Here is a 14999-nt window from a genome sequence, read left to right on the forward strand (position 1 = left end):
CCAAAATTAAATTAAACCGACAAAAATTAATCATCAATAAATATTAAATATTATCATTATGAAATTCATTTATAGCTCAAAACTGATTCTGTTGCATATTTTGTTTTCTAACTGATTTTTCGATACACAATTACTGTAAAATTTAATTATGTAAATATAATAAAAATATCTTGGTTCAATCATTCACTGTATAATTTTCTTATAATACTTTAATTTTAGCATTTTTTTTCTTTATTTGTGTCATTTTTACACTGATAAAAATGAGTTTGTATTAAAAAAATTTTAAATCTAAACTAAACATTCTCTTTTTTAAATTTAAACTATCCAATCCTAACCATATATATGAGATATATGAGGTATAAATAATATAGTTTGAATTTGTTAGATTTCATATCCAAAACTAAATCAAAACACAAAAAATTGCTAGTCTAATACGCTATCATTATTGTTATGAAACTAAACATTCTCTTTTTTTATATCTCTAACACTCCCCCTCAAACAAGAGCCTCTTTTGGGTTTGTTTGATTTTGCATAGGCCTTCTTTTCTCTTTTATTTGCCTTATGCCACTTTTGGGGTTCAGCAAGGATCGAACTCTTGACCTTTCGGACATAGAGCTCTGATACCATGTTATGAAACCACTCATCCCAAAAGCTTAAGCTGATGGGAGAAGGCAACATTAATGGTTATATCTCTAACAATTATTATGAATTTATGATCATTCATATGATGTTTTCAGTACGGTTTAAAAGACATTGTTCCAATCAAAATTATGTTTTATTATATCAGTTCTGCCACACATCCAAGACTTTTTAGCAGTCAAATTTAATCAAGTTAGTCCAAATCTAACAAAAATCAGTTTCATTACCCAGCGCATTACCCAGCGCGTGTGAACACACTCTCACTCTTCAACACACACGACGTTTCAATGCGCACTTTTTGACACGAAAAATTATTTCAAATCCTCAATTTAACATTGAACCTGATACAACTCTCTATGCAGAGAAGAACAAAAAACCTGAGAATGTAGGCCAACATATCAAGTCTTTATTATTAGTTAGTTATAAAACATAATTAAAATTAAATTCATAGCTCAAATAATGAATTTTTGGGAGGGAATGTAGGCCAACATAAAAATAAAAAAGATTAATCTAGCTCAGTTTCTAGGGAGTTTAGGTTTGAACATAACCAATTTGTCTAGCTTAAATATAATATACAAACAACATATCAATATGACAATATGGGAATTACAGGTTGTTTGCAACAGAATATAATATACCCAGCGGGGCGTGCAACTTTTGGAATGGCTCATGTCTCAGTGTGAACACTGAAGTGAACAAAGAGGTCACTTGCTGAAGCTGAAAGTCTTCATTTGTTTGCAGCATGGCACTCTTTCATCCTATACAAGGTCCAACAGAGGGGCATCTGAAAACTATATGCAGACCAGTAAAACCAGTTGGCAGCTGCAACAACCCTGCATGAGAAAATAAACAAAGCAAAGTACTTGTAAGACTAAAAGTGAATGAATACTTGTAAGAAGAGAAGAGATGTTGGCCCTGTAAGTAGGTTGAATACACAAAATGCTTTTGTCTATAATTCTGAACTTCTGAGGATCATTTCTTGCAATACAAAGTTTCCTCAATCCTCCTAATTACTATACTCAGACTGGCACCAATTTCCAACACTTTAATGGCAGCTCGGTGCGCAGCTCTGTGCCACTTGAGCAAATTATAAGATTGTAAAACCGACCATCTTGCTTGATTAGACATCTTCTCAAGGCAAGAGCGTTAAGGCTGAAATTTCAGTATCAAGTATGAATATATACCATCAGAACAGGGGCGTCGATTTTGCACTGTGGAGATACCTCAGCTAAAGATAATGGGGGCTCCAAAAGAAGACAGATGTTTCTGAATAGATTTTCATCATTTTCTCTCCCCTCTGCCTCACCATAAACAAGAGCTTCAGCTGCAATGCCTGCAAAAAGCACCATGCAGTACCTAAAGCACGAGTAACATACTACATTAGTAACACATGAATGCTCAGTGAAAAAGAGAAACTCTAGAAAATAGAAAATGTGCATAACGGGAAAGAATTAGCTCAAAAGGTTCTAGACAATCAAACTTTTCTGCTTAGTATCTTGTCAAAGCAGAGCCAGTTCTAGCAAAGGGAAATTTGTACTTCGACACACAGAAATTGACCAGTATTGGAATCATAAGAGAGAACATTTTAGCAACTGTGTATACGCCTATAACATATATAACAGATTGATAACTAAATCCAGAGTTACCAACAAAATCAACTTAACTTTCTTATTACAGTTTGAGGACCAAAAATACTCTTTGAACTCCAAAAATCAGTCACTATATATTTGTGTATATTTTTACATGCGTTACTTCACCGGTTTTGTCGATGGGTATTACATGTTCACTGGTTTTGTATTTGCAATAGGATTCAATGCCATGTGTCACACAATGAACCTACACACTTGTCGAGCAATGAACCTGTAATTAAAAGATTTTATTACATGTTTACTGGTTTTGTATATTGATTAGCTTCATATTCTTGTTAATAATACAATATTATGTATTTATTACCTTAATTGTTTTCACCTATAAATAAGTTATGCTATGTATCATATACTTATCACCACAGTAATACACAGAAACCTTTTTTTGTTTTCCAATCTTCCCTCCTGGTTCCTAATAGTTTGTTTGCTTAATTGTTTCTTCTTAGTTACCACCAGTTGGTCTTTTTCTCTTCTTTCTGCAATTGCCACCCTCCTAATATGAGTTTGATTTTGGAATAAGACAATTGGGAGACAAAAATTAAGAAAATAATTACAAATTATAAGTGAAAATTGAAGGAGAAAAAACAATAGAATGAGAAGAAAATTAAAAGAGTAAGAAAATTTTACCTCATTTTCAATTATGATTTTCGTGCCTGTTCATTTGTGACATTTTCATTGGAATCTAACTCCCACCAAGAACCTCCATCATCCTTATAGTCATCATCAACATCATCACAAACACCTTCAATATTATCATCTTCTGATTCTTCAATAACCACGTCAGCCGTACCATATTTCCTTTTATCCACCTCTGGGTTGTATTTCCACTCTAGCCTTTTCAAAATATCATGATCCTTCCAGTTCTCAACAACCGATACAGCCTCCTTTCTAGCTTTCCCCATTAGGATTTCCTCCCAAGAAAAGGAGGTATCAACAATCCTCTTCAATACACCATCGTTATTATCCCCGATGACAACTGTCTTTAGACATCGTAGCTTCGCTTCCCTTATTACATTAGCGAAATCATAATCATCCGACACAAGTACTATGCATTCAACCCACCTATGATCCATCATATCCACCATGTGACTTTCCAATGCATGATCCGCAGCTTCTGGCTTATCCAACACGGACTGAACCAAAAACCCTGCGCGTTTCAGCTCATCCACCAAACCATACGCTACTCTTGGAGTAAGAATATCCCTTGCAGCCTTCTTATACTTCTCCATCTTCATCGAATACTTTGCCACCAACTTCACCCTCCGGTTCCCCTTTGCCGATGCTATCTGGTTCACCCTTTTCATTTGCTCGCTCTCATGTAGCTGCTTGAAATGGTTAACAAGCTTTTCATTAGTGTAAAACTTTCTCCCACAAACCCTGCATACATGAGGCTCATTTCGCTTGATGACGCCCTTGCTCTCCAATCGATTATACAGCTCCTTCTCTTTCCTCCACTGCCGAACAGCGTGTGGGACACTGGTGAAAGTGTGGCTATTTGCATAAGCTACCATATGCCTAACAACCCCAAATGAAGATGCAACAATTCTAAGCTTATTGGCAACTTCATAAGGTGGAATTGGGTTTGGTTCTAAGTCCCAAAAAATTCCTACCCTATTGTTATTCCTATTTGGTTCCGATTTGGGGGTTTTATCTGAAGCACCGGAACCCCAATTAGGTTTAGAATGAAAGCATTTAAAGGAACCATATATGTTACGAAATTTGAGAATTGAACCCACAAGAAAATGGTTCTGTTCTTCTATAAATACTACAACTTCCAAAAGAAACCATTTGAATAATCACAGCATACAATGAAGCTTCAGAACTTAACTGTGGTCTGTCACTTGTCAGTGAACGAAGGTGTCGATACCTGCGAAGAAGTCTTTTTGATAATATTAGTATAAAGAATCCTAAAACATTAGGACTATGTCCAAACACTTCTATGGGAACGGATTCAGTATGCCAAAGGTGTTTGCGCACCGAAGTGTCAAAAAGTGATTTGGCTGACCGGTGATCACTTTTAATGAAAAACCATTAGATTATTGTAATTTTTTAATCTAATGGTAAAGATTTTTCTAAATTTAGTTTCATATGATTGATTAGTTAATCTTTTATATAATTTTTGTGTCAGTAGGGTAATTTTATAAATATTATTTTTATGATGGTTATTGTTGTTAAATTTAAAATATTTTGTGGTATTATATGAAAAAATAAAAAATTAGATATTTAAATTAATTTAAAATTGATAAAATATTTTTTATTGTATTATTTTACACATTATTAAACGTCGGAGTAGGGACATCAAACCCAAGTGGAAGAGGATCGTACTTCAACTCCGATGATAGCACAGCGTGTGGACAGGATAGCTTCTTGGCCAATGCGCACGACTCTCCTCACCAACACGGTCCTTCACCTCCAATGACGGGATCCCCAACGCCTGCAACCGCGTCGGCAGACGACAATACTTCAAGTGTGCAGCAACGCCTCGACAACAACCATGGCGCAGATGCTCCGACGAGGAGGATTACAGTAGAGTTAAACCCCAAAATGGTCCCTGGCGTCATGCACTAAAATCGTTTCTGAAATTTTAATTGCACCAATTACGTCCTTGAGATTGAAAAAAATGCACCATATTAATCCCTGACCTATTTTCCATTAACGACGTGATGACATGGCATGATGACGTACACTGTAAGTGACACGTGTCAATTCATGATTTGGCCACGTGTAATGGTATGATGATGTGGTGACAACTGACACGTGGCATGCTGACGTGGATGGTTGTGCCACGTGTCATAATGTTATTTGGCCACGTGTCTGTTTGTGCCACGTGTCACAACAGTATTCGTCCACGTGTCATCCATTATGTCATTGTTGTATATGCACCAAATTAGTCCTTCACTTTGCATTAAGTGACTCATTTTAGTCCCTGAAATTGAATGTCGTGCACCAAACTAGTCCCTTCACCAATTTTTTTACATTTTTTTAAATATAAAATTTTAATATCTTGGATACACTAATTTCAATTATATTTTTTCATATATCGTTTAAATACAAGTGCTTTCATAAAAAATTTTAAGATTTTACTTTTTAGTTTTAATTATATAATTTTTTTAATAATTTAACATTGGTAAATTTTGTAATATATAAGTATGCTATTATAAAAAAATAATTATATGATTGATTAGACACATTTTTTTCATAAAAAATATGTATTTTTAACAATAAATTAATGATTGAAATAAACATTTTTTTTTCGTTATGTGTAAATGAATTACATTGAAGGCACTTCAAGCACCATCACTACCATCTTTGACCTCTGCAGTCTAGACGAAAGAGATCGGAGATGGTAATGAGGGAAACTTGAAATGTCTTCACGTCAACTCAAGACGGCAGTTATTAGGGGTATCTGCAAGAAAAAATATTTTATAAGAGTAGTATTGAAAGAGGTCGGAGATGGTAGTGAAGGTGCTTGAGAAGCCTTCACGTCAACTCTAAGTCGGCGGTTAGGGTATTCGTAAGAGAAAAAATATTTTATAAAAACACTTTTATTTGAAGAACATGTGAAAAAATAGAATTGAAATTAATGCATTAAAAAATATTGAGAATTTTGAATTTATAGAAAAAATGAGAAAAAACTGGTGAAAGGACTAGTTTGGTGCACGACATTCAATTTCAGGGACTAAAATGAGTCACTTAATGCAAAGTGAGGGACTAATTTGGTGCATATACAACGATGACATAATGGATGACACGTGGACGAATACTATTGCGACACGTGGCACAAAACGGACACGTGGCCAAATAATATTGTGACACATGACACAACCATCCACGTCAGCATGTCACGTGTCACTGGTCACCACATCATACCATTACACGTGTCACTTACAGTCTACGTCATTATGTCATATCATCACATCGTTAATGGAAAATAGGTCAGGGACTAATACGGTGCACTTTTTTCAATCTCAGGGACGTAATTGGTGCAATTGGAATCTCAGGGACGATTTTAGTGCACGACGCCAATCTCATGGACCATTTTGGGGTTTAACTCAATTACGGTATGGTAGGGATGAGATTAGGAGGGAGATGCTGTCCCGTGTACACAGGGCAAATGCCTTCTTCCTCTTCGTCGTTCCCTTAACTTCCTCTTCTACCTCTGCTGTTGCAAGCGCACTGCGCCTTTCACTATCTTCACCGCCGGGGACGACTCCAAACCTCCCCACTGCATGCATCTGTTATTCACTTTTTCGTCGCGCCATCAACTCCTTTTCCTCTCCAATCGGCCATGGCGGCTTTGGCACCGTCTTCTCCGGCATCTTTCTTCCGCGAGAACTCAGTGAAGCTCTGGACTCCACAACAACTTTACAGAAAGCTCGAGTTTCACAACAAGATCTTCCTTTTAATTTGTTGGATTATTACAATTTACGATTTTTAATTTTTTGTTAAACAAAAAGCGAAAAAACGAGGTTGGTTAAATTTATCCATTGGTCATTATTTGTTGGAGTTTTGAGAAGGATGAAACATTTTATGAAAAGAAAAAATAAATAATAAATGAATTTTACATTTTAAATTAATTCTATATTCAAGTCACCAACAAAAATTAATTCTATATTCTAAACCAATTATTATAAGTTACATTATTTGATTCGATTTTCTTTTAAAGTAAGATATTCTTAAAATTAGTAATATTTGGAATAACTTAATTAATTATAGTAATATATATTGAAAATTAGTGATTTTGATAGTTAATTTTATTAATTATAATAAGATGTCAGATAAAATTAGTAGTTTTTTAGGGTAAATTTATGGATTATAGTAATATAATTTAAAAAATTAGTTCTTTTTTAATAATTTTATAAATTATAGTAATAGATATGAGAAATTAGTAAATTTTTAAAGTAATTTTATTAATCATATTAATATGATATAAGAAATTAATAATTATGTTAAATCAATTTCATCAACTATAGTAATATATTATGAAAAATTATTAATTATATAGAGTATTAATTACAGTAAGATACTATAAAAGCTAGTATAGATAGAGAGTATACCGTGAGAACAAGGAGTACACACAAAAAAATTCAAGAAGATAACATGAAGAAGAAGAAGAAGTCTCATATTACACAAATAAAAATCTCATAAATCTTGAATCCTAAACTCTAAATTAATAATTTTTAGATTAATTTGATTAATATATATATATATATATATATATATATATATATAAAAAATTAGTAATTTTGTTATATTAATTTTACTAACTATAGTTAAATGATATGAAGAATAATTTTATTAATTATAGTAAGATGTCATGCGAAATTAGTACTTTTTTTAGATGATTTAGGAAATTAGTTATTTTTATAGTAATTTTATTAATTATAGTAATATAATCTTAGAAATTAAAATTTTTTTTAAAATAATCTTATTAATTATACTAGTATAATATGAAAAATTAATTATTATGTTAAATTAATTTTATTAATTACAGTAATATGTCATGAAAATTTATTAATTATATAGAATATGAATTAAAATAACGATATAAAATTTTAAAAAAATAACAATATAAAATTTTTAAATTAAAAAAATAATAATTTAAAATTTGAAATGCACGTGCAAAACCAATACAAATAACCATATTCATATTATTCCATGTATGAACTTTGTCTATTTTTAATAAGAGAATATTTGTATTTTATTTAGTTTATAAAAATAAAAAAGTAAAAAAAAAAGTGACCAATAAGTTATGACTCAAATGACATAATTTTTTCGTACTCAATTAAGAGACTGCAAAAAAAATTTTGATAAAAATTTTAACGCCAAACTCCAATTCCAAAACCCCAAAACCCCAAAACCCAAATCACAAGCTCCCAATTCGAAACTTCCAAATATATTTTGTTATAGTCAAACTAATATTTAAAAATTTTTATAAATATCCATATAATATTTTAATTTTATCAATTAAAATATTTTTAATATTTTCTAAAAATTGTTTGGTTTTTTTTAGAAAATCTAATAAAAGAAAGACAAAAAATAAAAATAAAATAAGAGTGATATTTGTATATATAAGATAAGAGTAATATTTAAATATATAAAATATATCTTTTTTTAAGGTAAGATATTATGAGAAATTAATAATATTTTGAGTAACTTAATTAATTATAGTAATATATATGTTGAAAATTAGTGATTTTGTTACGTTAATTTTATTAATTATAGTTAAATAATACCGAGAATAATTTTATTAGTTATAGTAAGATTTCATGTATAATTAGTAATTTTTTAGAATAACTTTATGTATTATAGTAATATAATTTAGGAAATTACTTATTTTTTAGTAATTTTATTAATTAAAGTAATATGATTCGAGAAACTAGTAAATTTTTAAAATAATTTTATTAATTATATTAATATGATATGAAAAATTAACAATTTTGTTAAATTAGTTTTATTAACTATAGTAATATGTTACGAAAAATTATTAATTATATAGAGTATTAATTATAGTAAGATACTGTAAAAGTTAGTATAGATAGAGAGTATATAAAGAGTACAGAGAGTACACATAAAAGAATTCAAGAAGATAATACGAAGAAGAAGAAGTCTTATATTACACAAATAAATATTTCATAAACCCTTAATCTTAAACTCTAAGTTAGTAATTTTTAGAGTAATTTGATTAATAATTTTGTTATATTAATTTTATTAACTATAGTTAAATGATATCGAGAATAATTTTATTAATCTTAATAAGATAGTTATATAAAATTAATAATTTTTTAGAATAATTTTATAGGTTTCAGTAATATGATTTAGGAAATTAGTTATTTTTTTAGTAATTTTATTAATTATAATAATATAATCTAAGAAATTAAAAAATTTTAAAAATAATCTTATTAATTCTGTTAATATGATATGAGAAATTAATTATTATGTTAAATTAATTTTATTAATTATAGTAATATGTCATGAAAAATTATTAATTATATAGAGTATGAAATTAGTATTTTTCAAATTAATTTTGTTAAATAATTGATAGGTGAAGGTTGTGGTAGGCTTAGAGAAGGGGGTTGAATCTATGCCTTCCTTTTAAGTTGCTGTTATGACCCTTTTAAACAAACTTTTAATTCTGATTCTGTTTATACTCAGTAGCGAAAATTTATGAGACAATTTATTTTTGTCTCATGAATATCAGAATACAGAACACAGCAGAGAAGAGAAAAGCTAACACCAGCATATATCCTGGTTCGGTTGCCTTGTGCTATGCAACTTACATCCAGTCTCCTCCACAACAGTGAAAGAATTTTTACTATAGTTAATAGTATTACATACACCAATTTCACAGGATTGACCCAATCCTTTCACACTCAAGTTCTAACCTAACTTGACATTGGCTATGCTAATACCTAACTATTCACTCTTAGTGCTAACCCAACTAAGAAAGGGATACCTCACAGGTACAAGATACAAGACATAGACATACCTAAAGAAATCTGAAAATAACTCTAGGCTTTTCTCTCAAGTGTTTCACTCAGCCTTTTTTCACTCATGGCTTTTACTTGAGCTTTCTCACAATGCATTTTCTCACAAGAAATTACAGAAAGATAAACATAGAAAAGTACATTACAACCTGTAAAACATGAAGGAGATTGACTTCATCAACAGCCTCTGTGCTATGCGAAAAACCATATTAGCAAGCATCTGATTTAGTTCTTCATACTGGAAGAATGCACCTTTGATTAGGTTACATTGTCCAGTTAGTTGAACTTCTTCAAATAGCTCTCTCAGAACAAAACCTCTATTCACTGGTTTTCTCTCCTTACTTCTGAATGAGCAGCAAACCTCTTTTATCTCCTTGCATGTTGCTGGGTTCTTTTTTCAAGGTGCACCTTGAGCCTTGAGCTTCACCAACCCACAGAGTTACTTTTTCTCCTTAAACCTTAGAGTAGTAACTTTGCTTCTGACTTCTTCAACTAGACCGAAAGCCATATAGCAGCAACCATAGAAATCTTCCAATGGTCAACTTGATTTGAGCCCTTGAAAACCAAGTTGGTCCCCAAGTCATGTTTAAGACCGTGGATACACAGCAGAGAAGAACAGAAATCATCTTTACTTTGTATCCTATTTTGGATAGAGCAGAGAGTTAGGAAGAAGAGACGAAGACCTGATGCATGCAAGAGGAAATGGGTTACCTTTAACCTAAGTTTGATTTGGTTTGGAGTTTCTGATTTGATTTCTGTGTTTCAAGCTTAATCCTTCTCTCTCTTGCTTCTTTGGTGATTTGCTTAGGAAAGAAGCTCTCTCTCTCTTTCTCTTTCTTACTTTTCTGAAGCTCTGATTTGACTAAGACAAAAGAGAGGAACGTTGCTTTGGTAACAGCAAGATGGAGGTAATTGAACTCAACTTGGGCTTGGATTGGATAGTGATATGATTGGCCCGTTTTTTATTTCTTTGGCTTCTTACTTTGCTTTTTCTTGGGCTCTTAATTTTGCTTTCAGCCCACCATCCTTGCTGATTGTTTTTCATTCCATTTAGGCTATGGAATTTTGGCCTGCAACAATAAACAATTAGTAATAAGTAACTAAAATTAATCAACACCAATTATTTATTTTACCTAAAAATAATGTTTGTCATCACTAATTAATTTTGTTAATTTCTTAACTCAACAATCTCTCCCTTGATGATAAACATATTTAAGCTAAAAAACCAAAAGTATTTAAAGCTTTAGTAAGGTTAGAGAGACTCCCTTTGAGTGATGTTACTTGCTATTGTGTTGCTCCCCCTTTCCTTTTCAAGAGTAGCTCCCCCTGAATTTATGCTCTTTTCTTTTTGTTCCTGTTTACATTAAGTTTACAAAAAGAGCTATACATAATGTAACTTGACTAAGGGATACTATATAACTAGCAACACAGATTCAGCCCAATATTTTCTTATCATGACAGCAGCAAAAGCATTTTGCAAAGCAAAAGCAATTTGCAAAACCGAGTTCAGTTCTATGCTAAACATTAATATCCTTAGCAGTCAAAAATACACAATCAGATCACAGAAAATTCAGCAGTAGTATAAGTCAATCAATCAATCAACTCAATAGCTATTACTCCCCCTTTTGTCATCAAGGACGAATAATATACAAGATCAACAAAAAATAAAGTCTTATATCCTGCAGAAAAGAGTTAGAGCACAGTCCAAAGTACTAACTAAACTATCAAAAGTGCAGCAGTATTTAGAGTTATTACAGTCATCCAAAATAAAACAGTTCAACAGTAGTAAAAGAAACAGAATTCATGAGACAAAAAGAGAGCAGCAACAGTTTTCATGAGACAATTTCTAGGCATCAGAACCATTCCCCTCCGAATTAGCTTCCTCTTCAACATCAGTGGCAGGGTCTTCATCCTCTTGAAGGTTATCGATGAAGGACATGAACACAGCCACTCTATCTCTTGATTTCTTTAGGAAGTTCTCATGCTTGCTAGCCAGCTTCCTTTGCTCTTTGCTCATAGCAATCAAGTGATTTGATTGAGAAACGAACTCCTGAACAACATCTTTGACTACATTCAGCAAGACAAATTTCTTCCCAATAGAGATGGATGTACCCTCAGTGGAAGGAGTAGGAGAATCCTCAGGGACAAAGTCATGATCTTCATCATCTAGGACAACCCTTTCAGATCTAGTGGGTCCTTTTTGCTGTTTCACTGAACCACCCCCTTTTAGGTATGAATGTCTATTTTGATATTCCTCATTGGTCAAGTCAACACCAAAATACTCAAATATGCAAGTTAGAAACATGCCATAAGGAAGTGCTTTGTCTTTTTCACTCCTAACAGAGTCAAACATATATCTAACCATCAAGTATGCAAATAAAATTTCAGTTTTGGTGAGAAGGGCATATAAAACAAGAGTATCAGTATAGGAAACTCTTTGATATGAGCCACTTTGAGGAAGAATAATGTGGTTGACCATTCAGTGCAACTGAGCACGCTCATACCCTAGGACTTTGTGAGTGGGTGTAATGCCATCAATTAAAGAAACATGTTCACAAATGTGAGCCAATGCATCATGATAAGAAATTTCAACACCTTCATCCCACTTAACAGAAGTGTAAGCACAAGGCCCAACATCAGTATACTTCAAAACATCACTGATAGTTTCATTATTCAAAACTATGTCTCGGCCCTTTACATATGAGTGAGCAGTGCCTTCATGATAAGTCATGTTTGCATAAAATTCTTTGACCAACAAGGGATAAACAGGCTTTTTGATGTCAAAAAGATGATTCCAGTCCAGAAAAATAAAGTTATCAACAAATGGAAAACCTTTTCGTTTCAAAGATGGCAGATCAGCAAGAAAAGAGGGACACAGGGTACGATACTTGATAACCCCATCATAAAAATCATTATTCATAGCAGATTTGAATCTATAGGGATTATAGTTTGAGTGAGAGGCCAAAAAATAGGCTTTGTGATCAAAATGTCCAATGTCTGGTTCTTTAACATTTTTGAGAGGGAATCGAGTGTTACCTCGTTGAGAGCGCACAGGAACCGACTTGGATTTGGGTTGAGTTGGTTCAGAAATAGGTTCCTCAGCCGCCAGACGTTTGCCTTTGGAAGAGCTTGGCTTTGCAGAACCAGGTTTGAGGAGCCTGGTTTGGAGGGCGTCGTCTTTGGTGGTGGCGTTGGCTTGGCAGAGACAGGGTATCTTGGAGTGTTTTTGGTCCGAGCCATGGGGTCACAACGAAGAGGAGAGGTAGGAGGAGAAGGAGATGGGGTAAAGGTCCGGTCTTGGGAGCGAGTGGAAGGCTTTGTGGGAAGCTTATACACTTTTTCACGAGGAGGCCTTTTAGCAATGGTTTTCTTCCTCATTTGGTTAGTTTCAGGCTTTTGAGGGAAGAGAAACAGTAAAGATAGTGGAGGAAACCGAGGAGAAGTTAATAGAGGGAAGAGAGGAAGTGTTGGTAACCGTACCCAAGGAAGTTTTTCACAAAACATGCAACTGCATCACCATTTGAAAAGACTTGAAAAGACATGACCTCATAAAAGAAATATTTGATTTGATTTAAAAAAATTAATTTTAATTTTTTGAAATCCTTAAAAAATTAAATCAAACTGAAAATCTTTTTAGACCAGAAAACATTAAAAAGAAAACTTTTTATAAAAAGGATTAAGCACACAAGCCAAAAAAAATTGTAATATTCATATTTGGGCCCAGAGAAGGTCGGGCTTAAGGAAACACATTTGGACCACTCATGATCTGAATTTTGATGTTGGCCCAGATTGAGTTTCACTTGAAGCGAGCCCAGAACACGCTGATTTGAAGGAAATGTTCATCACCTGCCCAGAATTGTCTCATACCTGTTTATGAGACAAAAAGCTCTAGCAAATACATAAGCATTTTTCAAATAAAGAATCATAACTCAAAATTCCTAGACAAGTCCTAAGCATGCAGAATCTGTCTTCAGCTAATGGTTTTGTAAAAATATCTGCTAATTATTCTTCTGATTTAACAAATTGAATACTAATATCCCCTTTTTGGACATGTTCTCTTATTGAGTGAAATTTCACTTCAATATGCTTAGTCCTAGAGTGCAAAACTGAATTTTTAGAAATATTAATGGCACTCATATTATCACACATCAAGGGAATATTTTCAGCATTTAGTTTGTAATCAGCAAGCTGTGTTTTTAACCATAAAAGTTGAGAACAACAAGAAGAAGCAGCTATATACTCAGCCTCTGCAGTGGATAAGGCCACTGTTGGTTGCTTCTTACTTGACCAAATATTTAGGGACTTTCCAAGGAAGCAATATAAACCTGAAGTGCTCCTTCTATCAACTCTATCACCAGCAAAATCTGCATCACAATAACCAACTGCAAAAAATCATCAATCTTAGGGTACCATAGATCAAAATTGGATGTGCCATAAACATATCTAATGATTCTCTTAACTGCAGAAAGATGTGACTCATTAGGTTTGGATTGGAACCTTGAACACAATCCAATACTTTGCACAATATCGGGTCTAGAGGAAGTTAAGTACATGAGAGAACCAATCATGCCTCTATACCTAGTCTCATCTACATCTTTCTCAGTTTCTCCCTTATCTAATTTGAATTAGGGTGCATGGGAGTTCCCATGGGTTTAGCATTTTCCATACCAAATTTCTTAACTAATTCCTTGGCATACTTCTCTTGATGAATGAAAATACCATTTTCAGTTTATTTAATTTGTAGCCCCAGAAAAAAATCAAGTTCACCCATCATACTCATGTCAAATTCACTTGTCATGAGCTTTCCAAATTCAGAACAAAGGGATTCATTAGCTGATCCAAAAATAATGTCATCAACATATATTTGGACTAGAATAAAAGAATCATTAGAATTTTTGATAAATAGAGTTGTGTCAGTGGTGCCTCTTTGAAAACCATTTTTCAAAAGAAAAGAGCTAAGTCTCTCATACCAAGCTCTCGGAGCTTGTCTTAAACTATAGAGAGCTTTAGATAATTTGAAAACATGATTAGGATGCTCTTTATTTTCAAAACCAGGAGGCTGCTCCACATACACTTCTCTATCTATCACACCATTCAAAAATGCACATTTCACATCCATTTGATATAATTTAAAACCACAAAATGCAGCATAAGCTAAGAGAAGTCTTATGGGTTCTATTCGGGCAACAGGGGCAAAGGATTCATCAAAGTCTATTCCTTCTTCTTG

The 14999-nt window shown here is 32.8% G+C and overlaps 1 protein-coding gene across 7 annotated transcripts; it reads right to left on the reverse strand.

The window, feature by feature from the left end:
• Positions 1-1069: 1069 nt before the first annotated feature.
• On the reverse strand, positions 1070-4278 carry LOC107624869 (uncharacterized). Of its 7 annotated transcripts, none has more exons than XR_015905430.1 (4): positions 2913-4224; positions 2665-2778; positions 1824-1995; positions 1070-1472 (listed from the first exon to the last, which is right to left on the reverse strand). XR_015905430.1 is itself a non-coding variant. In XM_088506320.1 (2 exons), exon 1 carries the CDS (start codon positions 3794-3796, stop codon positions 2924-2926), a length of 873 nt encoding a protein of 290 aa, XP_088362446.1. In that variant the 5' UTR covers positions 3797-4278; the 3' UTR covers positions 1070-2761; positions 2913-2923. The 7 variants fall into 7 exon arrangements, 1 of the variants encoding a protein (XP_088362446.1); XR_015905429.1 differs by having other exon boundaries at positions 1824-2499; positions 2593-2778; XR_015905432.1 differs by having other exon boundaries at positions 1070-1995; positions 2913-4251.
• Between the last annotated feature and the right edge of the window lie 10721 nt (positions 4279-14999).

The sequence above is a fragment of the Arachis ipaensis genome, chromosome B2 (genome assembly GCF_059453495.1).
Source record: "Arachis ipaensis isolate K30076 ecotype BB chromosome B2, ASM5945349v1, whole genome shotgun sequence".
In the NCBI taxonomy this organism is placed as follows: Eukaryota; Viridiplantae; Streptophyta; class Magnoliopsida; order Fabales; family Fabaceae; genus Arachis; species Arachis ipaensis.

Excerpts from the sequence above, each read along its gene's own strand:
- LOC107624869 (XM_088506320.1), bottom strand. The coding sequence starts at position 3,796 with ATGGTAGCTTATGCAAATAGCCACACTTTCACCAGTGTCCCACACGCT.